Raw genomic sequence first — 25,158 nt, 5'->3', positions numbered from 1 at the left:
CTGAGGTAGTAGAAGTTGTTCTAACTCTCTATGTAGAAATATAAAGGTTTATCAATATTATTATTATTATTATTATATAGATTATATGAACAGTCGTGTGTCCAACAAACAAACAGGCCTAATAATTATTGCAATATTTGTATCCAATATTTTACCCTAGCAGATTTCGTTAGAATTTGTGTCTTGGTTACATTTTGTGTTGTTCATATTGCCTGCTGAAATCAGTTGCAGGATTCTGCAGATCCACAGTGAATTTTCTTTTTGTTTTGTTTTTTGTATCTGTCCTGATGACAGTGCGGGTGTGGCGGCAGGTTCCTCCCACCTGTTGTGCAGCAGTGATGTGCTGCTTCTCTTGGGGGACACGTAAGACCTACAGTGTATTCCTGACAACAGCCTTCTGATACTTACAGGAAATATCGTTTTTAATCAGCGTCCTATAAAGAGAAATTTACTAACATTGTACAATGACTGCGAATCATGTTCGAAAGCGTCGAAAAGGAGGGTCAACGGAAAGATAACGGTAAGAAATAAAGCTGTATCAAAATATGTGTTAATGTAGGCCTACTTATATGCGGTACTCAACCGCAGTTTCCGTTGTGTAGAAACAGTCCTTGTCATCGTGTGCTGTGATTCTCCAATTTAGATACATTATTAAAAACCGGTAGTTTTGATGCTCTGGAAGATGCAACTCCAAACTGGAGTTGTTACAAACTGATTATTGATCCGGATTTGAGCAGCGGAAGTCAGAAACTGTACCGATATGATGGACAGCACTTCAGCGCACCGGTGAGTATGATTTCAAGGCGAACAACAATACCGGCAGTAAACATAATGCTTAGTTATCAAACTTAATGACCAAGCCTATGTCATTTTTTTCAATAAATCATATTTACACAGTGTAGTTGTATTTTTCATTGTACAATTGAAGCTTACTAAATTGTTGTTTGTCAGCATCCTGGATGTTTCCCTGTGGATGTTGTTCGAGATCCCAGAATTACTCGCTTTTGGACAAAATTCAAAGAAACAGATCTCCTGGTCCCCAAATTCAAGGTTAGTATTATGAATGCAAATGAATGCATTGTGTAATGTTTTGCCTACAGTAAAAGCAACGTTTTTAAAATGATAAACATTTAACCCTTATTTTCTATTGATAGGCTACTGACATTCTTTATGTTTGGAGTCCAAGAGAAAAATGTGTTTTATTCTATGTATTTGGCTACTGTTTTATTTATAATTGCTAAACTAACCTGTTGTTTTCCTATTTAACCTATTTTAATATATTTAATATATTTAAATCTATCTAGTTTCTCTGACCTAAATAAAAATCCCTATAGGCAGATATTGTTATTGAACTATTCATCACAAAGTAGAATTGTGATAAAGTATATAACATTGTGTTTGGGATGAATTTGACCAGAGCAAAAACACTTTATATAAAAATACAATACTATTCATGTAAATAAACAATGGGCAGGAGTGTATCTGATGTTTGTTTTACATTGCCATAGGGACCCTAGGATTTATAAAATAATACCATATTATGTCAATAAATCTCTTTTTTAGGTTGATGAGCATTATATTGGAGCGCCGAAGGAGTTGACATTTGCAAGGCTTAATGACAACATTAGAGATGGATTCCTGTCTGAAATGTGTAAACACTTTGGAGAGGTTCAAGATTTGAAAGTTTTATATAACCCGAAAAATAAGAAGCATTTAGGAATAGCAAAGGTCATTTTTGAATCTGTAAAGGCAGCAAATAATGCAGTAAAAAAGCTCCACAACACTTCTGTGATGGGAAACAACATTCATGTGGAGTTTGACCCCAAAGGTAAATACATTTTTCCATCTCTTACTTCTCAATTTTTTTCTTACTACCTTATCAGTTCCAAATAAAGGTTTTCATAAACATGTCTATGCAGACACATTTACTGTATTTGCATGCATTATATAATTCATGATCTTTATTGACTGACTGGTTTTAGGTGTGAAGAGGAACCGTTACTTCCAGATGCTTGTTAGTGGTTTATATACACCTTTTACTCTCCCTGTTGGAGAAGAGGCCTGGGGACCCCAGTCACCATCTTTCATCACTGACTCTTTCACTGTGAGTACAAGACCATAGGCATTTCTTTTCTTTTTCTCCCCCTTTCTCAGGCCCCTATTAATCTGTGAAAGGCTATCTCATCTTTCAGCACCCTTAAAAATGTGTGATTATTTAATCTCTTTTCACATTTGCTGAAACAGGTTTTTTCAGCAAATAAAAAAATTAAAAAATAATTTATCTTTAAGGGATGTTAAATAGTTGGCTTGGTTCGAACCGGACGGTGAGACAAAAACTTTTCCACAGATTAAAGTGGGCAGCGCATCAAAACAACGGAGCAGTTCACACCACAAATGCTCATCTAATATTTTATCTAAAGCCAAACATGTTTCATTCAAGCCCTTTCCGTTCCATGCGCATTGCTTCTCTCTCTCGGTTATTTTATCAACAATTTTTTTTTTGATACTTTTGATAAAACACTTCATAAAACGAGAATGCAGTAAATATAGTTATTTTTATCTGTCATACAGTATATGGCTCCGACCGTTTAAACCAGGTTTGTGACGAGATGTTTTTTCTCCACATGTAGCATTAGGCCTATTAATTAGCATGCTAAGAGCATTTTATAATAAACTATGTTATAATTGGGAAAATTATTTGTAGATGGCAAGGAAAGACAACTAAAACTTTGGAATTACTAGTTAACTAAGTTTTCTGCTCATAATGAGAGCGTCTTGATTATTATGTACATTGTTTGTTTTTAGTAGATACTTATTTTAAGCAAAATATAAAAATGGTCCAGACTTCAGACTATATATTTCATCACGGCCGGATGAAAACGATAAATTATCCAAATTGACAGAGTGTATTAAAGATATAAAAGATTGGATCGCGTAATTTTCTTTTATTAAATCCAGACAAGACAGAGGTACTACTTATCGGTTCAAAAAACCGCCCACAAAACCTCTCACAATACAACTTTAACATAGTAGGATGTCCTGTTACTTTATCCTCTACAGTAAAAGACCTGGGTGTTATATTAGATTGCAACCTGTCTTTTGAAAATCATATTTCACATGTTACAAGAACAGCCTTTTTCCACCTTAGAAACATTGCTAAGCTACGTAATATGCTATCAGTTTCTGATGCAGAAAAGTTAGTTCATGCATTCATGACCTCGAGACTAGATTACTGTAATGCTTTATTAGCCGGTTGTCCTGCATCCTCAATAAACAATCTACAGTTAGTCCAAAATGCAGCCGCTAGAGTTCTTACTAGATCAAGAAAATATGATCATATAACACAGATTTTATCATCACTACATTGGTTACCTATAAAGTTCCGTATTATTTACAAGGTATTGCTACTATTGCTTATAAAGCCCTAAACGGCTTAGCTCCAGTCTATTTAACGGATCTTCTATCGCCCTATAATCCATCGCGCTCTTTAAGATCAACAAATTCGAGGCTTTTGGTCATACCTAGGATATCCAGATCAACCAAAGGAGGGAGATCATTTTCACATTTAGCTCCAAAACTCTGGAATAGTCTTCCTGATACTGTTTGTTGCTCAGACTCACTCTCCCAGTTTAAAACTAGATTAAAGACGCATCTCTTCAGCCAGGCATTCATATAATATTCTTAATCTTACAGTTCAAACTACAATCCGGCCTCTAGTTCATAAACGCCAGAGGAGAACTGGCCCCCGACTGAGCCTGGGTTCTCCCAAGGTTTTTTTTTTCTCCATTAGGTCACCTGATGGAGTTTCAGCTCACTATTAGGTCACCTGATGGAGTTTTTTCGGTTCCTTGCCACTGCCCACTGTTGCCTTTGGCTTGCTCAGTTGGGGATATTTTGGGAATATTTAATTTAATTTTATCAATAAATAAATTTCATTAGAAACAAACCTTGTTGTATTACTTTAATTTAATACTGTGAAGCTGCTTTGATACAATCTGTATTGTGAAAAGCGCTATACAAATATACTTGACTTGACTTGACTTGACTTCAAGAGGAAAACCCTGAACCCACTCACATCATATGGCCTGCCATACATAGGTATCTAAATGTAAAATAGTAATAGCCTAATACAACACCTGATCTTGCCTTTTAATATTCATATCCAATTGGGCTCAACTGATGAAATATTATTATTTTTTTAATTCTCAGACGCAACTGCTTTGGCTCTTGGGACCCAATATTGTCATATGTGCTCTGTGTTGGTTTTGGGATTTTTGTTTTACTTCCTGTCTTGAGTGCCATGTTGTAGTTCCTTGTAGTTTTCCATGCTGATTAGTCTACCCAGGTGTGTCTCGTTACCTCGTTAACTTGTTTCTTCCTGTGTATAAATACCCCTGTGTTTCAGTCTTGTCGGTTGTTGTTTTTGCATGTTGTGTGAAGCTGTTGAGTTCCTTCTCTTTTAATTATATTTCATATTCCTGCTCCTGTTCCTGGTTTTGATCCTGTATTTGGATTATCGTTGTTTTTGTTTTCAATAAATACTGCTGCAACTGGATTCTCACCAGATTCTTGCCTAAACGTTACAAATAACCTCATCTTTGATGACTATTTTGTTTTAGATATTTTTCTTTTACAATTTAAGTACTACTGCTGCCCAGTTGGAAACATGGTAGCACTTTATTTTACAGTCCTGTTCCCCATGTACATACTATGTACTTATAGTTATTACAATAACTGGCAACTGGGTAATAAGTACTAACCCTGAACCTACGCCTAAACCTAACCATAACCCATGTCATTACCTTATATTAACCAGTACTTTCTTAGGTACGTACACTGTAAGTACACACAAGTGCACGTACTGTAAAAAAAAAAAAAATCTCTATAAAAATAACAATTCCAAAAAAGTATTGTCTATACGTCAGCTGGGAAGGAAATATAGAGACCTGACCTCCTGGAACTTTAATTGAATCCCTCCGGCTTAAGTACATTTACTATATCTGTATAACTATAGCTCTTTTTGTTATTATATTATATTATATTATATTATATTATATTATATTATATTATATTATATTATATTATATTATATTGGTTTTAACATTTAACATTTATGGTTTAAAACTTTGCTGTTACATCAGAAGAGACATACAATGGTTAGAGAAGAGATTCTCACAAAGTATACAGAAAGTGCATTTGCAAATTCAGGTTTTTATATTGAAACTTGTCTAAAATTGTTTTAGTTCACTTGTAAATCTCTTTCAATCTTTCAGGAGTGTGGACCACTGAAGAAGCTGTCGTACACACTATCATCATCATCATCCTCAGTATGTAATGGCTCTCCGTCATTGGATTGTTCTACACCTCTATCCATGGATACTGCCTACTCCAGCATGCATCAGGATACACCTAATAGCTTCTGGCAGACCCCTCAATACCAAGATACCCCTTGCACGCCTTCTATAACCCACAGTAGACCAGGCACACCATCTCAGTGTGAAAGGACACCAAATGAGTCTGCGTTGACAACCAGTGCCTTCAATGTCCCTTTTATTCAACAATCCATCCCAAACATTTTACAGCAACAGTCTGGTCATTTGACTCAACCAGTCTCAAATAAACCTAGCATTATTCAAGGTGCTGTGCAAAAGTTTTGGATGCTAGGTGGAGCTCCCTCGCAAAACAGTAGCTTCTCGAATAGGCAAAGAACTCCAGGACGCAACTATCACCTTAGTAACCATGTTCGTGGAGGACACCGGGTCAGACCTCTCGAGAGCAAGTACCAAAACGCATACAACCATAGGCCACAACACCACTATATACATAGACCTGTTTACAGAGGAGGTCACCACCGCTCTGTACCTATGGCCAATCAAGTGCCTTTTAATAAATTTCAGGAAAGTCCAGCCACACCATCACATTCAGATAAGCTCAAAGTCCAAACCTTTACTGGCTCAGTCAAGGGCCTCAGTGTTAATCACAGATCTGTTGCTGAAGATCCACCAATACTTCCAAATTTAGAAAAATTGCAGCAAAATGCTATTGGAGTGGATGTTCATCACATTCATTCTGATATGCAGATAAATGCAAATGCTTCAGAAAATATTTTCAATGGAATTGCTTCCCAAGTATCTTGCAAAACTCAAGAGGTGAACCAAACTTATTGTCCACCACAAGCCCAATCTTCTCGCTCATATACCCCAAAACTGTGCCCTTCTTCTGAAACCACAGAAGATCTTTCAGACCCCATAGTGCAGTGTCCTTCTCCTGAATCTCCTGCTCCGGAATCAAAGCCTGAAAGCCTAGACTCTCGCATCCAGATGCTTCTTAGTGCTGGAAGTCCAGTTCTGCCCCTTTTGAACCAAGAGGGTTCAGACTCAGAGACTGCTACTGAAGAGCATGATCCCAGCCACTCTTCTTCTTGCTCCATAGATGTTGTCCTAAATTGTGACCAAACATCGTCTAGTGCAAATAATACTGGCTCCCATCTCAATACATACTCTTATCCAAGAGAAAGCATTGAGGATGCGAGTTTCACTCCACTCTGTGATGTGGCAAAAGATGAACATGAACTTCAATCAATCAAGAAGCCTTTGTCCAAGATATCCTCTAGCACTACTGTAAGTGATTGATAGAACTAGACTGCCATCTACTTTTGTTTGCTGCCTTAGTTCAAATTCTGGAATTGATTTAAAATATAAAAGGAATTCTCAATTCAAATCTGAATTGGAGACAACCCTAAGCATTTACATCAATATGAATCTTTTCCCTAGGTCAACCTAAAAGAAGATGAAGATACTTCAGATCAGCCATCTAGTATACCAGTGATCTGCACTAACAGGAGCTCTTTACCCCCTCCAATTCCTCAAATGCCCCCACATCCAATCCTTATACCACCATCTGCTCACTACCCCTCCCTTGTGCCTCCTAATATGACAACAAAACTGGGTCCTCCTTCTCCTAGGGATCCATTGTTACCTGGATACACTCTTCCGACTTCTTGTTCATTGTACCCTCCTTCAAAGATCAAGCAAGTCTGTAGATCACCTAACTGGCAGAGTAGTGCAATACCTCTTCCTATCCCAACTAGAATAACACAAGTGCAAACCTCATTCTCACCCCCCTTCCCACCTTTCAATTTCATGACTCATCGCCCACCTTACCCTTCCGCTGGGTGTTCATCTACCATGTTAAGGTTCAGACCACCTTGGCCTCCTCCCTCTATGCCCAGGTTTGACCCTTCAGTGCCCCCACCGGGGTACGCCCCTATGAAAGAATTGCCCCAAAAGGCCACAGTGGATGGAGTTCTAGCTGTTGTTGCTGCAGAGCTGCAGGCTATCGTAAAGAAAGACATACATCGCAGGATGATTGAGATTGTGGCCTACAAAGCGTTTGATGAGTGGTGGGATGACAAAGAACAGGCAGCTAAGGTGGGATTTGTTTCTTATTTCAACTGTAGTGATGAACTGTGTAGAGTCGATCTATACTTCCATTACCATTTCAACATTATTTTCATATATATCATGTTGTGCGCCCCCAGGTATCTGCCCCATCTGTTAAATCAGGAGGAAATAAAGACATCAAGCTTAAAGCGATGGAGCAATGCCTGAGAATGACTGCTGAGAGAGAAGGCTCTGTATTGGCCACAGGAAAAATAATGAGTCTGCATGGTGCCATTAAACTACCATCATTTAAGGTACAAATATGGTACTTCATATATATATATATAGAGAGAGAGAGAAAATATAGAAGAACTGATTTAGTATGTTTTCTGTAGAGAAGTGCATGCTTAACACTTTGGTATTGCCTGCACTATTATTTTTGGATAAAAAATAACACCTATAATGAAATGGAAATTTTTATAAAATTTATAAAACTCTAATGAATAATGACGAGATGGTTCTCAAAAATTTTCACACCATTGTCCACAAAAACATGAATTTTCCAGTGATATATTTTTTACTCAGTTTCTACCCAATAAAATATTTTACAGCTTGGCTACAAAAATGAATATACATTATTACCATGGAGTTACACAATTTGATTAATTTACCTATCCTGGGAGCCATGCTTCTTCAAAGAAAAAAAAAAAAGAAAAAAAAATAGGTGTTGTTGGGGTTGTTGGAGGAGTGAATTAAAATAAGAAGTATTTAGAATTAGATTTTCAGTTGTCTTTAGGGATTGCTTTGTCTTATATTATATAATTGTAAGTCTTCTTGAGGCCCCCTCGAAAGTTTGCTGAGGCTGCTTGGTTGAGAATCATTGTGTGACTTCATTATTTTTTCCATTATGCTCAGTTAAAAAGGAAGGCTCCATTAGGTCAGGACTCCACTGATGTTAAAAGGATCTGTCCTTCTCCTGGTCTTGAACAAACTGAGGAAGAAGGTCAGTTTGGCATTGGCTTTTTCACATGGAGTTAGAAAAACCTTTTTGAGTGTGGAAAAAGGATCTAACTATGGAAATTAATTCACTGACTTTATTTCAATGTGACACATCTTTCAATTGTGAATTTATATCTCACAGTATAAAGTTTAAGTAGATCTTGTACAAAATATGGTCAACATTTATTTCTTAAAGAGCCAGAGCAGCAAACAGCCCTAAATAATGTTGGAGAGGACATGACCAAAAATGCCAGTGAAGAGACCATGGTGAAACGCAGGCATTCCAGGCCAATGGTGTTAGAAAGTGAGGAGGAAGAAGATGAAGAGAATTCTGAGAAGGTGGAGGATCCAGAATCTAAGGAAGTTGATGTGTCTGCTCAGGTACTGTTTCACTTATTTGAAATGCAGATGCACGTATAAAAAGAAATATAGATTTTTGAGCAGAAATTGTGATGTTTGCTTGGGAGATAACACTGTATTTAGGAGAGTTGATAATTGACCCCTGCCATTAATGAACATGTTTGGTGTCTATTGTGTTTTTCAGGAGGGTGATGAGATGAAAGCTGATGAAGTACATAAAGATAAGAAGAGTGATGCCTGTGTAATAGAGGATGAAGATTACTCAGATTCAGGTTTTCATTGATATCTGTTAATTATTATATAAAATAATTATTTTAATTATATATTATATATAATAATGTATATAATATTTAATTTACATACAAATATAAAACACTACCGCTGAAAAGTTTGAGGCAGTACGTTAAAAAAGAAAGAAATTACTGATTTTTTATCCAGCAAAGGATGCTAAAATTATCAACATTGACAGTAGAGATCTTTATAATGTTACATAAGAATTATAATTCAAATAAATGCTGATCTCTTGAACTTTCTATTCATTAAAGAATAAAAAATAAAATAAAAAACTCACCATGGTTTCCACAAAAATATTAAGCAACACAACTGTTTTCAACATTATAATAATAAGAAATGTTTCTTGAGCCGCAAGGATCATGTGACACTGAAGACTGGAGTAATGATGCTGAAAATTCAGCTTTGCCATCACAGGAATAAGTTACATTAAAATATATTAAAGTAGAAAACAGTTAGTTTAATATGTAATACTATTACTGTTTACTGTATTTTTCATCAAATAAATGCAGCCTTGGCAAGCTTAAGATACTTCTTTCAAAAACATTATACAGTTTTACTGACCCCAAACTTTAATACGGTAGTGTATGTATATATATAATATTTACATATATAATATTTAACAATTTCAAAATAATTATATTTTCTATATCATGTATGACAACTTTTTTATAGTCCTCTTTTTATCCTCCAGATACCATCAGCCATACAAGTTCAAACTCGTCTGCTTCTAAAAGCCAAGGATACGACTCCTTAGTCTCTCCCAGAACTGTCTCGGACTCCTCAGCTTTTTCTCCATCTGTTATTGACTCCTCAGCTTCCTCTAGATCTGTCTTTGCCTCCTCAGACGACAGAAGCGACGACTCCTCAGACAGTCTTTCTTCTGGGGAGGAAGATCAGTTGGATGGTGAAAGATCTTTTCCTGAAACTCTACATGAGGACAGGAGAATAGAAGAAGAGATATGGATTTCTTCAGATGAGGATAATAAGGAAAACCAAGAGATGATTCACACTCCATTTTACTTGTCTTTCACACACTGTGAAGAAGATCTCGGCCCTCCTGTGACCCCTTCTGCTCCAGATTCAGTTGAAAGTGCTGTGGACCATGACTTGTTTGGTTAGTTCATTGATTTTCTGTTTTCACATAAATCACAAATCAACCTCCATGTTTCCAAAATGAAAACAAAACCATCATGCATAACAAAGACTTTTTTTTATCTGTATATTGATTTTTTTTTAGAGATTATAGGTCATAACTTAATTTGAACTGGACATTTAGTAGATCTTTTTTCAAATATCCACTCTAATACTAGTGGTTTATTATTTGAAGTTTACATTACATACGTAGATGTTTCTGATAATTCTTAATTTCTTTTAGTTACTGTATATCAGAGATAGTTTTCTGACCTCAGTTGGTGTAGCAGAACATTTAAGAAATGTCTATATCATCAGTGTTGATGCAATTTGTAATTCATGTCATTTGAAATGTAATTTGTGCTTCTGCTCTTGCAGATTTAAATCCAAGGAGATCAGAGGATCCAGAAGAGGAACTGAGTGTAAGAGTGTACATGCAAGGTCTGAAACTATCTGAGCCTCTCAGATACACCTTACAGGACCCAGTTAAACACTGTTTAACAAACAAATTTAAGCTCCCAGACCCAGTGATATTCTTCTCAGAGCAGGAGTCAGAGCTGCCAAGCCCACCGTCTCCTACATACAGAGGACTGTCTGGTAAGGTTCACTGATCAGAAATCACCTTCAATAATAATCACAATAAAAATCACAATTATTATTATAATTATTATTATTATTTTATACTGAATTGGTCAAAAACAGTGGAGATGTGCCCTATGCAAACTCAAGTGGAGGGATTTAAATTACTTTATGGTTACTGTAAAGGTTTGTTAGTTCTTGTAAACTCAAGTGTGAACACAAAGCCCTAAAAGTGTGGTTCGCATTAAAAAAAAAAAAAAAACTGAAAGCAATTTTTCAGGAAATGAAAAAACTGTATTTTTTAAATAATTAAACACAGTATTGTCAAAGTTGATATTGTGGCTTTATGTATGGTCCGACACTTGCATGTCATAATATTATTAACATTTTACCAAAATCAAGCTCAAATTAAGTTAAGAGGGTTTTGATCAGCAAATTTCGGACATGCGTGTTTTGTCCGTCATTAGAACGTCTGCATCTGAGAAAGTAAGTGCATCGCATTACGTTACAGTTTGTAAAGTTTAATGTTAGCTATGTGGGCACTCAATTTTTTCTGGCATTTGGGCAAAATTTCATGTTATTAAAGACAAAGTGCTTTTTTAAGGCTGTTTAAGATAGTATTGGCAATGTCTCGAAGACAAATGCTAGACTAAGACACTCTTCTCCTCTCCTCAAAAGCATAAAACATTAGCCTTTATATAGAGAATATATAGTGTTTCTTGAGTAAAAATTATGTACTTATTCAAAGAACCAGTTCATTATTTACCCTTGCATTGCAAACAAGCAGAGACGGTCCAAAATATATACAGCACTTCATTCGCGATAGAGGCTGGGTAGAGTTATGAGGGTTGACCAACAGTTTGATGATCTAATGGAGTTACGATGATTAGTCACACACTCTTTTTAATACTTTTCATTGGTTAAATATTTGCATAACTCACAGACAGATGTAAAAGGAGATCAATAGTAATGATGTATGGGGGGACAAAATACGGAGATATGAGGTTTCCGCCCAACAGTGACGATTTCAGACTAATCAAATAAATAATCAACAGATCAAATAGTTGTTAGTTCCAGAATTCATGGATCTTTCTGCTTTCAGATGATTTGGAGACACAATATTCTACAGATTCAGAGTACCAGAGAGTCATTACAGAAACACTGGAGGATTCTGAGAACCTTAGACCCATCACACCTACTGGATCCTTGTCTGACAGTGACCCTGAAATGGAGCTTGGGCGTAGATTTTCTCCTCCTGCGGTTGAGGAGTTGGAGCTGCCACACACACCTGGTGGATGTCTGGAAATGGAGGAGGCTGAGGGTCATATTCTACCTCCAGGACCTCCTACACCATTACCACCTCCTCCCTCTCCCACAGGCATCCAGGAACTTCCCTCCTCGCCCCTTTTCCACTGTCCTCCTCTCTCTTTCTTATACCCAGCATATGAGGAAACACCAAAAACACCAGGCTGCTTCAATGGTCCTGCCCACGTTTATCACTCTGAGGGAATAACACCAGCGGGATTACTGCAAGAAGCTTTACAAAGAATGGGAAGCCCCTCTAACTCCATTCTGTCTCCATGTGCTGAAAGCATGATCCCAAGGACTCCAGGGAGAGACATGTCTCCATCTCCACCTGTTCTAAACCACGGAGAGAGAAACGCTCAGCATAGAGAGCTGTGGGCTAGTGGACTCCATCATCACAACTCTGGTTTTGCACAGTCAGATGCACAAACTAACAATTTTAGTATAGATAATGGTCATGAACCTCATAACCGCCATATCCCCTCACATCAAACAGAGTGTTTGGACTCTGCGCGCTTGAAAAGGCGACGAGCGCGGCTTAAAATGAGGAAACGAATGATTGAATTACAAAGGAGAAGACAATGCCCAAATATAAATACTCATTCGTCCTTACAAGTGAACAATGTGACAACAAAATCTTCTTCAAATCAGGTTTTGGGGCATTTGGATTGTGTTTCAGATATCAGGACAGAACAAACACTACCAGAAGCTCACAGACAGAAGCGTTTGCTAGAAGACAAATGTAAACTAAATGAGAATCAAAGGGTTCAGGAGTCGTCATGTTTATGGAGAAAATGGAGAGAATCATCATCCAGACGTCACCTCATCTTCTCTCCACGCTCTGAGAGAAGAGAGAAGTTGATCGTCCATGCTGTGTGGACTAAAGGAGTGAATGAGGAGGAGATCAGGCACCTGAAGGCCACCTATGAGAGGCTTGTGGTGCAGGATAAAGAATGTGATTGGTTGAGGAGAACACGCTGGATCCCACATCCTCATATCCTTAAACACATAATACACATGTAAACATGTCATAGAATACTTGATAATGTAATTTGTATCCAATGGATTGTGTCAAATTTGTTTTCCAAATGCACATTGCTCTGTTGTTTGTTCCTTGACTCTGCTGCACCAACCAGCAGTCCTGACGACTGGCCAGGAAGATGGCTGGATGGGGTCAGGAATCACATGACAGGTTGTGCACGTAGTGAGGGATATTACTTCATCAGCAAGAGGGAAAAGCTGCGGTATCTCTGTGATGAGTTTGTTGTAGAAACTCAGGTGAGAAAGGAACAGTGTTGCTATTGTTAACTAAAACTAAAATCATTAAAACTCGTTTACGTTTTGAAATACAATGGGCTGAAAAATGATAAATTAAAGCTATATAAAAAACAAAAACTAATTAAAAAAACAAAGTATTAATTGATAAATTTAGTATTAATAAATAGTAAAATAACTGTTTAACTTTAGTTAAAATTAAACTGAAATTTGATAAATCTAAATATGAATAAATACTATAATAGTATATAAATGATACAAAAATAACACTGGAAAGAAAAACATTTATTTGACTGTTTCAGTTGTAAACATGTTTAAAGACTTCATCCTTCTGTTATTTCTCTGCTTCATGTGTTTCTCTGTGTGCTTTTGCATGAAGTGATTTAAAGGTGCACTAAGTCATTTTTACTTTGAGGGGTATAACTTTGTTTTATATAGGGATTAAATTGAATATATTGAGGGATTAAATGAAGACTATATCAATGACCTAGAAAAGGCTGTTTTATTTTACCATGGCCAGAATGTAGAGACATAACCAGGTGTGTTGTGCAATTTGACAAAGTTAATCAAAACCTTCATGCATCCACACCAGTGGGTGTCAGTATAAAATCCAAGACCAAGTTTAAAAGTACTTGCACGTTTTAAAAGTAATAGACTGTAATTTGAGAATTATGTTCTGATCTATGCAGGGAAATAGTGTGCCATCTCAGATTCCATCTTCATCCAGATCAGGTTCAGAACTCAGAGCGGAACAGCGTCGTCTGTTGTCCTCATTCAGCTGTGACAGTGACCTCCTCAAATTCAACCAGCTCAAGGTGAGGCCAGCTGTCCCAACAACAGCATAACACAGCATATGAGATGCTAGAGCCACCAGAAACACAAAAACCTATTATTATTTTTTAAAGGTGTGTTCACACCAATGGTGTGATAACTATAACAATTATGGAAGCTTGTTTCCACCACTGAATAAAACAATTTAAAGATAATTGAGATATGAACTCGCAATTGTGAGTTATGATGTCAGAATTGCATGATATAAACTCACAACTGCAAATTATAAAGTCAGAATTTTGGTATAAACTCCCAAAGCGTCTATATCTCGCAATTCCGACTTTATAACTCGCAATTCCGACTTCTTTTCTAACATTTTGTGAAATATAAACTAGCAATTGCGAGTTATAAAGTCCAATTCTGAGGAAAAAAAGTGACTTTTTTTCTCAGAATTGTATGTTTATATCTCACAATTCTGACTTTATAACTCGCAATTGTGACTTTATTTTACGCAATCCTGACTAAGTCACAATTGCAAGTTTATATTATGCAATTCTGAGAAAAAGTTAGAACTTAGAGATCACAATTCACAATTACCTTTTTTTTTTTTTACTTTTTATTCTGTGATTCCATATACAATAATTATAAAGTTTCGTTTCGTGTAATCGTTCTAATTCAATGTGGATACGGTAGTCCACACCATAACTATACCAAAAATGATTTAGAGGAACGATACTTTCATGTAATTTTGCTTCTCATGTTTATATTTGTACTGGAAACAAGGAAAAAATACAGAGAAAGAGAGTTTTTTTTTTTTTTGCTGTGCAGAACGATATTGTGTATTGGTGTGGACACTAATATAGTTATAATTATAGTTGTCTTTATAGTTATCGTTCTTGGTGTGAATGGGCCATAAGAGTCCACAACAGACCAGTTTTGCATTTTTCAGTATGGTCCACACATGGAGCACAAATATATTTCCCTCTTTACAGTTCCGTAAGAAGAGGCTGCGTTTTGGCAAGAGTCGTATTCATGACTGGGGGCTGTTTGCAGAGGAACCTATTGCGGCAGATGAAATGATAATTGAATACGTAGGCCAGAGCATTCGGCAGGTGAGATACACAATACACAAAATAAATATTTTAAGATTTCAGCAGTCATTTCTGAGTATAAACATCAGTGACGGCCTTTTTCAAGCAGTAAATTGATAATCACAAATTAATTTGTATATTATTATCATATCCCAAATCCTGTCTGTGTAGGTGATAGCAGACATGCGTGAAAGGCGCTATGAAAACGAGGGTATTGGAAGCAGCTATCTTTTCCGGGTAGACCAGGACACAATAATTGATGCAACCAAGTGCGGTAACCTGGCAAGATTCATCAATCACAGTTGCAATGTAAGTCATTAATTCATAATACATTGTCAGTATGCCTAAGAATAGTTTCCTTTTGTTGTTTAGTGTTTGCTATGAATTTAATTCATTTCCATTTTTAACATTTTGTGCTTACTGGTTTCATTTATGTGTTTTTCCTTCCATAGCCGAACTGCTATGCCAAAGTCATCGCTGTAGAAGCTCAGAAGAAGATAGTCATCTACTCTCGGCAACCTATTGCTGTAAATGAAGAGATCACTTACGATTACAAATTCCCTATTGAGGATGAGAAGATCCCCTGCCTGTGTGGTGCAGAGAACTGTAGAGGAACTCTCAACTAGACAAGGACTATTCTCACAATTTCAAAGTATTAGCAGTAAACAAGTTTCAAACTGTACATGAACTTATTTTTTAAGAACAAACTCCTGTATTTATAATACATTTATTTCATACTAAGTATACTACAAATCCATTAACATATTCACTGACATATCGCTTGAGACTTACTGATATGAATATTATAATTCAACTTTATTTGGCGTACAATGCACATTTCTTAATATTAAACCTAAAATGTGATTTAACATCACTATTAGTGATAGTATGATCTCTGTATAATATCAGTCTTTAAATGTAAGATATTTAAAGTACATAAAGTATCAAATACACAATCAAAAATACTTATATCTTTAGTTGGACCTCAGCACTATTTCTGGATAACTAAAGTGCATTAAGTACAAAATTAGTTGTTCCAATTTAGCAGACTTAAAGTATACCAGTTTAGTACACTAAAAGTACAATTGCAGGGCATTTATATTAAGTGTATAAAAATATGTAAATGTATATGTAGTATACTTAGCATATTTCAAATACATTTTAGTATATTTATTTTTCACTAGGGCAGTCTTTTAGGAATACGGATTTTTAAATATTGACAAGGACATAACATATTCCTGACCTTCGCAGACATTTTTCAATGACAGTTTAACATGAAAATACACAAGCAGTTAATGTCATCTCCAGAAACTCAGATTTGATATTCTGTGTAGATTTGGAAAATGTTCAGAGCAACAGGCCATCACTGGTTAAATTTAGTTTTCACCATGTTTATTGTTGGAAGGTTTGAATTGGATTCAAGTTAAATATGCTTTCATGAGTTTTATTGTGAAATATAAATTAAAATAAAAACGTGTATTTTTCCAAATAAATGTTTTTATTTTCTGCCTTCTATCAAACTTTATAGACTAAATGTAAAGACAAAAATAATATGTTTTTGAATTAATTTCACTACTTTTAGTTTTTGTTTTGTGCTTCAAAAATGGGTGCCTTAGTTAGTCGGCTATCCGCTGAACACTGTTTAGCTTTGTAAAACCTTTACATTGTATTTTTTATTCTTTGACTATTTTTGACGCAAGGAAAAATGTCATTGGAGAATGCGGGCATCGATCCCGCTACCTCTCGCTTGCGCCTGCTGCTTCCTACCGATTGAGCCAAAGTAAGCCCACATGAGCCAATCGCGTTTCTCTGCTGTGGCTTACTTTTGACCAATCGCGTTTCTCTCCTGTGGCTTACTTTTGACCAATCGCGTTTCTCTCCTGTGGCTTACTTTTGACCAATCGCGTTTCTCTTGCGCAGCGAGCGCTCTACCATCTGAGCTAATTCCCCGTTGAAGACGCAGGCGCCTAAAGCAGACAATTTAAATCATTGTTATCGAATAAATATATTTTTGGTCGTATACTGACTTTATTTATGTTTTAACGTAAATGACTGCGTCTTTGCAGCGGCGTTATTTCCACCACAATATGTTGGCCAAAAAGTTTTTAGGCTAGTGTGCTTGTTTTCCAAGGAGGCAGTGTCAGTTAAGAATTCGAGACGAAAAATAAGACGTGAAACAAAGAAAAATCAAAGTTAGGCTATTTTCATGAAAAGGATTTTTTTCAGTTTTTATTATTGTGCTTCATTTCCAATCAAGCTGTAATTTTGTCAAATTATGCATCAGTGAAGTGATAGCCTACATAAAATGCTAACAATGAAATTAGCCTTGGCAAGACGAAGGACATTTCATTACAAAAAAATCTAATTTTCACTAGGCCATCATTTATTTGTAAACATAAAACATAATTTGAGATGTGGTAGAAATGTTCATGATTGCGTTTCTTTCCACACAGGGTCAAAAGTGTCTGTTTGCAAAGAAACACGTGGGTACATATATGACCCATACTTGAAAAATATCAATAATATGACCAAGCAAATTGTCAGCAAGTGTGCTGTGCATATTTCAATATGTAGGCTATACCATGCATTTACTAAGCCTATTCAGAGTTTCTCGGATGTGCCATTGGGTGTAAGGATGGTGAGGTTTCCTCTGGCATTCTGGTCAGCTTCAATAGCCTCAAACAAAGATTTGAAATTTCCAGCACCAAAACCCTGAAAAAGTAGAGGATTCTCTGTTATTAATGCACTACCACATATCTACACATTTAGGAGACATTTCCGAACAATAGATTTGATCAATTCATTGCGAATTTAAATATGAATGTATGTTCTGAAATGATTTCTGAAATATTTGCTATATTCTGAGATTTATATTAGCAGTCTTACTTGATGGTTGTGTCTCTGGATGACCTCTAGAAACACGGTGGGTCTGTCCTGTACTGGTTTAGTGAAGATCTGGAGCAAGTAGCCGTTGTCATCATAATCGACCAAGATTTTAAGTTCCTGTATAAACAATGCCACATTATTTTCACATTCTGCTTCAGACCTGTTAAATCAGGTGGCCAATAACTCTTTGCTGCATTTCCTTCAACCAAAAGAACATATTTAAAATGTAAACTCTGCATTGTTTCACTTTTCTGATAGTAAGCTGATAAACACTTTGATTATTGTATTGTACCTCCAGTATGCTCATGTCCTCAACAATTTTGACTTTGGAAAGCTTCAGATTCTCCTTGAGCCGCTGGTAATAAGTGTCAGGCACTGACATGAACTCCATTCCACGTTCCTTCAGGTTACGGATCTGAAAACATATCCTTGTCAATGCAATATACATACCTAAAGTAAACTTTTTCAGCTTTCACAAAGAACAATTCCAACCCTTTTCACTCTACAAATATATTTTATCTCTGTATCAATGTTGTAAAACCTTGGATGAAAAGCTTTTTTTACTCACTGCTGTAATGATGTCAGAGGTGTTCATGGCAATGTGTTGAACCCCTGGGCCACCATAGTACTCCACATACTCCTAAAAGGAGAAAAGATAGTCAAATGAATGAATGGATAGATGAAAGTACAGTAGATGTCATGTCTGTAATACGTGCCTGGATCTGGGACTTGCGCTTTCCCATGGCTGGTTCATTGATCGGCATTTTCACAGTTTCTTCATAGTTGGCCACCACTATGGAGCGCAGCGCACTGTATTCAGTCTGTAACTGCTTGTCGTCTACAGACCAGAATCTGTGGAACAGCAGGTTCCTCTGATACCTTCATACACATGCATGACAGGTCAGTTAAACACAGTGATCCTGATGTGAGTCACAATTTATGATCTGCCAAATGATTATAAATACTTTTGGAGAAGTCATATGGTTTTTAGGCCTATTTGTAGGATGCATTTTCTTCCTTTAGAAACAAATGCATTTTCATTTTAAAAACAAAATTAGATATTTTGTTTTATAATGAATCTATCTTCATAGATTTTCTTAATATTTTTCTCTTGTTTTTCCATTAGAAATATTATACATTAAAAAAAAAAAAACTTAACTCAAAATACATTTAATTGAGATGGAAAATGACTTAAAATAGAAAGTCTTGTTTTCTTAAAAATGTATTCAATTTAAAAGAGTTAATGGTTACAAAAGCAGCAACAAAAAAAAATTGTTTCTTTTTCTTTCCCCATTGACATACTTTTTTAAAAAAAATTGTTTTAAGCATAAACTATTTTTAGTATCTTAAGTCATTTTGCTTCTCAAGTAAATGTATATTGATTTAAGAATGTGTAGATGTTTGCACTGGAAATCAAGACAAAATGAGTTTGGTTTTATTTGTGCAGTGTTTTAACAAGAGCTGGACATGATGGGATGGGGTCTGGTTTAGATAATTCTTCTATTCCCACCCCTCAACACCCTCTTTTCCCCCTCCCCACTGTGTCTAACTGTCTCCAGATGGTGTCTCAGATCCTTTGAAAAGTAATTTTGCTGAGTCATACTTACTAAGGAGTTTTCTTGCATAATATTCAGTCGTCCACTACCACAGACTGAAATGCAACCACCCCATCTGCTGTCTCTGTCTGTTCTCTCTGAGTCTCTTCTGATCTTTCCTTTCTGTCTTTACTCCATCCTCACCATGGAGACACACTGCTGATCACTGGGGAAGGGCTCTCGTTGTATTCTGACTGGATGGGACGGATAGGGAATTTCCCCCCAAAGACTTGCGATGTTCTAAGCTAGTACCCCTCGTGACTTCTTTTGTGCTTTTCGGTCTTGACAACCCTGGCTCAGAGGTCTGATGCTGTCTGCCTGTTCACAATTACGCAGCTGAAATAAGTTCAACAATGTGTTTAGAAAAGTTTTTTTACCAATCTACTATTGGAACCATCTCATTGTCTGACTGATTTCCAACCACATGGTCAATGAAGTCCAGCTTCCCGCTTGGCCTGTGAAAGAACAATCAAGAAAAGGACAATGATATAACAATCCATCCAGGCACGATCAGAGATATGGACCTCTTATATAAGAAGACAAGGACACATAAACACACTCACAGTTTTGCCAAGAAAGGGTCACAGAACAGAGGAGCATGGAATCCTGGGAGGAAGAGCCCATTATATCCTGTCCGCTCTATAAGAGTATGAGTGGTGTCACCATACTAAAATGGAATCAGAGCGGAAGTGGGACAAAAAGTTGAAAGATTTAAATATATATGTACAGTATATGCACACAAGTCGGTAAAAATGTTTTTGAAAGAAGTCTCTTATGCTCAACCAGGCTGAATTTATTTGATCAAATATACAGTAAAACAAGAATACTGTGAAATATAATTACAATTTAAAATAACGGAAATGTAATCAATTTCTATGATGGCAAAGCTGAATTTTCAGCATCATTACTTCTAGTCTTGCATGATCCTTCAGAAATCATTCTAATATGCTGATTTGGTGCTCAATAAACATTTTATTATTATTATTAATGTTGTGCTGCTTAATAGTTTTGTGGAAATCGTGAAACTTTTTTTTCAGGATTATTTGATGAATAGAAAGTTAAAAGGACTAGTATTTATTTGAAATATAAATCAATTGTAAAATTATAAATGTCTTTACTGTAACTTTTGGCCAATTTAATGCATCCTTGCTCAATAAAAGTATTAATTTATTTTTTAAACTTATATAAACACATGAGATTATACATACTGTCTGAAGTACTGCCAGCTTCACAGAGCCAAACTTATCCTCCACAACATGAGGCTCTTTAACGATAATGGCACCTCGTTCTTTTGCTTTCTGCAAGAAAAAATGAATAAATCAATAGGTGATTACTGCACATTTATGCCCAGGTGTTTTTTAACAGATAGAACATGAGAGAAACCATCAGCACTGTAAAAAAAAAAAAAAAAAAAGTTGCTGCCTTAAATTTTTAAGTACAATCAACTTGGATATTTAACTCATTTCACCAAAAATGTAACTGACTTAAAAAAATTGTTGCTTAACTCATAAAAAATGTTGAAAATTGCTTAACTTATTTCAATGAGTTAAAGCAATGTAAAAACATATGTTGTCTAAACTTATTGATTTTTTACAGTGAGCATTTACCTCTACCAGGAAGTCACAGTTCTCTACAGTGAAAGCTACATCTTTAACACCATCTCCATGTTTCACCAGGTGATCTCCTATCTCTGTTCAAGGAAAAGGACAGATCATACAGTACGGGATGTGGTTTTAAAGATAATCAAACACCAAAAACGGCAATACTCATTTATCAGTCTTACCTTTATTACCAGGATTCAAGGCAGAGGTGAAGACATAAACAATCTGGGTATAGAAAACATTGATCAGCGATCACTTCTATGAGGCTTTTTAAAATTCTGACCAAAGCAGATCAAACTGGCCAGGCTTCACAATGCATAAGCAATGAAGAGGATGGACACAACCTGACTCTCACCTTCCCCTGTTTCACCGCGTGAGACACAACATCACGACTGCCTGTCTCCAGCCCACGATATGCCAAGGGCTCAAACCCCAGTTTATTACAGTAATAAGATGCCGCCTGAGATGTATCACAGCACAGAGAGGAAAACAGAGAAAATGACAAGATGGGGAGATCTGATCAAATTCATCACAGAAAATAAAGTTAAAAGAATATGGGTAATAAAATGATATCTATATCTATATCGGTGTGTATACATTTTGAACATTCATATAGGCTAAATGACACAAACTATTCACTGAATCTTCAAAGTGAAAGATCTTTTGTTTTTGTTTTTTCAACATGTGTAGTATGATAATGGCTCCATCTACTGGGGAAATCACAGAAGTGCCCAAAAAGTCTCAATATGGAAGAAATTAGTGAGTGGAGGATGGTGGTCTCTGCCTCTGCAAGCTTATTGCCTCCACCCCTGAAAAGAGCCAATAGCATCTCCCTACTGGACACCTCCTCTAATATTCAATAAAACAAACTAAATCTACAAACTTATTGTGTTAAAGAATTACCTGTTTGGCATTTCCAACCCAGAAAGTGATGTGGTCGAAGCAGACAAACCTGCCCTGCTCATGCTGTTGACATATAAAAGCAGAAACGACTGTGATGTACTAACCTTCTTTTATAAGCAGAATTAATCTAGAGTCTGAAGAGTATAATGATGTAGCCTACAAGTAAAATCAGAATCAGAACAAAGTTCAGCATGCAGGTGACATTAGGATCAGTACATTAGGAGAAAGAGGACATATTTCTTAAAGCATGCATGTATAATGCTATCATACCTTTTCACCTTTGTCAGTGTAGGACGTCTGTAGAAAAATAAACGAGAAATTTAGGCTTGTTTGAATTGTTTGGTCAGTTAACAAATCAAAATCTTAAAATGTCTTAAAAATTAAGTTTTTTACCATCTTTTAGTGGTTCTTGCAGACACCTTCTTCTTGGGTCAGTGTCAGAAATGAGGTGATGTGGTGAGTGCAGATGCTCCAGATGTGAATTTGTAGAGTTGTGTGTGAGACTCCGCCCATAGAGGACGAGAGCGGCACTGCAAGATGCTCTGCTGTTGAAAAAGCTACTATTTTACAGATTGATACACTATTATAATCTATAATATAACATACTTTATAATATATAATTATTATGGTTTTAAAACTATGCAGTCTATGAAGCAAGTCAAATGTAAACATCGAACTCTAAAAATACAAAACCAGTCAAGTGTACAACAGAATAATCGATCTTTGGATTTCTGTCCGTTTTAAAAGACTTGCTGCGGTTTTTGAGTGAGGTTTTGTTTTTTGTAACTTTAGATGTTTGACTCCCATGCAAAAGAGGAGGAACACGGTCCTTCAACCCTATTGGCTATTGAGTTGCGTTTGTAGTTTTCAGTGCGAGTATGGATATGTGAAACGATTTAGTTCAGGAGTCATGAAGATTGATGCATGTTTTTCTCTCTGAGGTAGAATTGTAAAAGTTAGGTTAAACTTACTATTAATTCCCTTTTTTTTAATGTGCATTCGTAGCCTATTTCATTAGACAGTAATAATAATAATAATAATAATTAAGTTAGTATAAATTGTATTATAAATTAATTTATAGCTAGTTAAATTTCAGTATGGAAACAATTAATGTAGGCCTAAATGATTTTAAAGAACTGCATTGTCATACTGACACAGAAAATTCTAACTCCTCTCTGTCACTCCCCTTCTAATAAATGCATCATGATGGTAAACATAACGTTTAGTGTAACAGCCCCCGCTCCCCCCTTTTAAATAGCAAAATGCTTATAACCGACTGGGGACTTCATTAGCAGTGACAATGTTGATGCTGAGGACAGTTATATCAGATGTGATGTAACTTTTAATTATTACTTTTATAAGTGGCTTTGAATAAAAGCGTAAATGCAAATAACTAAAACATTAAAATAATTTGCTTTATATATATATATATATATATATATATATATATATATATATAGGCTATATATATATATATATAATGTTTATTATAAATTCAGTGTCTTATGAGGAGCTCTCATAAAGTATTTACATCAGTTTTCTGTTTGGAAATAAAGTAACATTTGTGTGGCCCAGAAAAAAAAACAAAAAAAAAAACTCTTTACTGATTTGTGATCGCGGTGCTACTGTTACTATGAATCCATCTGATGTAAGTGTGAAACTCTTATGTGTTCTCAGAAGTACAAACCTACTGAGAGCAGATATTTGAGCTGTAGACTGGCAGTAGCTGATATGCAAATGAGCATATGGGAGCGTTTAGGGGAAAGATGTTGATGCACATGAGGTATGTTTCTCGAGAGAACAGTGACAGTCTGTAGCCGACGCTGATTGGACAGATACAGTTCTCAGGGGAAATGCAGTGCCGTTGGTCTCTCTTAGCTCAATGTGATCTCAGCGCAAGTCATAAGAGAGATCAGAATAGAACGAAGAAACAACAAAGAGATAATAAAACATGAGACAAGCTATAAAAAGATTATAAAACAAGCATGAAGAGCGAAAAAAAGTGAAGAAAAGATCAAAGAAAGCCGAGCATCATGAATGAGCAGACAGCAGAAAACCCAGCCATTGTGCAGAAGTGGTTGCAGAAGAGGAGAAGCCGAGAGGACAGAGAGAAGGAGGAAGCAAACATGCAGGTTGAAGCTGAGGAACATGATCCTGCTGTTCATGAAGAAATGGAGGAGAAGAATGAAGCAGCAGAGGCGGTTACAGGCAAAGAAAAGGAGGCTAGAATCCATTCAGTCTTCTCTTTGGTGAGGAGTCAGATCAGGACGCAGGCCGGTTTGGATGGTCATCGCATGGGCATAATGGATGTTGTAAACCAAATCAAGGAACTGGAGAAGAGCAAGAAGGAACATGATGAACCATCACACACAGTTGAGATCAGCTCATCTGAGGAGAACGCAGTGGATCAGGTGGTCCAGAAAGAGACTGTAGAAGAGCAAATGACTGAGGAGAATAAGAAGGAAAGAGGTGAAGAATTATGTGTAGTCTTGTTGGAGGAGATATTGTTGAACATTGAGACATTAAAGAAGGATCTGAGAGAGGAGCTTGCTCAGCTTCGCTGCGACATGCAAAGCTACACGGAGCGGGCGCTCTGCGGCCTGGAGACCCGCCTGAGAACACAAGCGCTGGCTCGCACAACTCCCACTGCGCTTCCCAGAAACCACACAGTCGATCCCATGGAGACCAAGAAACAGAGACCTCCCAGCATGCCTCCCCTGGGAACATCTAGGAGACGAGTGCTCAACCGCACAATGACCACTATCACACCTAAAACTTGCCTACCTCTTTCCCTGGGGCCCCGCTCCAATTCAGAGCCACTGGGGGGCTGGGGTGCTGAGACCGCCTCGAACAACAGCGCTCCAACGTTGCTGAGAAGTCATCCTCCTGAGCCGTTGCCTCCTTCTCTACCTCCTGCACAGAAAGTCAAGAAGGCTTTGCGAAGCAGGACTCGCATTGGTAAGCCAGCATGCTAGAGAGGTCTAAG

The 25,158-nt window shown here is 36.6% G+C and overlaps 2 protein-coding genes across 2 annotated transcripts; one reads left to right on the top strand and one right to left on the bottom strand.

Annotated features, from left to right (window-relative positions):
• Positions 1-477: 477 nt before the first annotated feature.
• setd1bb (SET domain containing 1B, histone lysine methyltransferase b) lies at positions 478-16,889 on the top strand (the record flags this gene model as incomplete). The annotated part of the gene is made up of 19 exons (XM_079896051.1): positions 478-520; positions 644-786; positions 952-1,050; positions 1,564-1,828; positions 1,983-2,104; positions 5,274-6,620; positions 6,774-7,430; positions 7,541-7,696; positions 8,298-8,385; positions 8,578-8,762; positions 8,926-9,013; positions 9,727-10,149; positions 10,545-10,763; positions 11,848-13,044; positions 13,180-13,328; positions 14,015-14,140; positions 15,089-15,208; positions 15,359-15,496; positions 15,640-16,889. 19 exons carry the CDS (start codon positions 478-480, stop codon positions 15,811-15,813), a joined length of 5,739 nt encoding a protein of 1,912 aa, XP_079752177.1. The 3' UTR covers positions 15,814-16,889.
• Positions 16,890-17,770: 881 nt separating this feature from the next.
• Positions 17,771-22,732, bottom strand: hpdb (4-hydroxyphenylpyruvate dioxygenase b). The gene is made up of 14 exons (XM_079897527.1): positions 22,566-22,732; positions 22,443-22,469; positions 22,173-22,235; positions 21,625-21,729; positions 21,452-21,494; positions 21,276-21,358; positions 20,877-20,966; positions 20,232-20,335; positions 20,046-20,123; positions 18,790-18,952; positions 18,642-18,713; positions 18,366-18,488; positions 18,074-18,190; positions 17,771-17,899 (listed from the first exon to the last, which is right to left on the bottom strand). Exons 1-14 carry the CDS (start codon positions 22,566-22,568, stop codon positions 17,789-17,791), a joined length of 1,182 nt encoding a protein of 393 aa, XP_079753653.1. The 5' UTR covers positions 22,569-22,732; the 3' UTR covers positions 17,771-17,788.
• Between the last annotated feature and the right edge of the window lie 2,426 nt (positions 22,733-25,158).

Source organism: Squalius cephalus (genome assembly GCF_949319135.1).
Source record: "Squalius cephalus genome assembly, chromosome: 16".
NCBI classification, from domain to species: Eukaryota; Metazoa; Chordata; class Actinopteri; order Cypriniformes; family Leuciscidae; genus Squalius; species Squalius cephalus.
This window is presented reverse-complemented; position numbering and strand designations above follow the sequence as displayed.

Bases quoted from the DNA above. Each gene is read 5' to 3' on its own strand.
- hpdb (XM_079897527.1), bottom strand. The intron at 22,236-22,442 runs GTATGATAGCAT...ATATGTCAACAG, and splicing joins ACACTGACAAAGGTGAAAAG to CATGAGCAGGGCAGGTTTGT. The intron at 17,900-18,073 runs GTAAGACTGCTA...CTACTTTTTCAG, and splicing joins TCCAGAGACACAACCATCAA to GGTTTTGGTGCTGGAAATTT.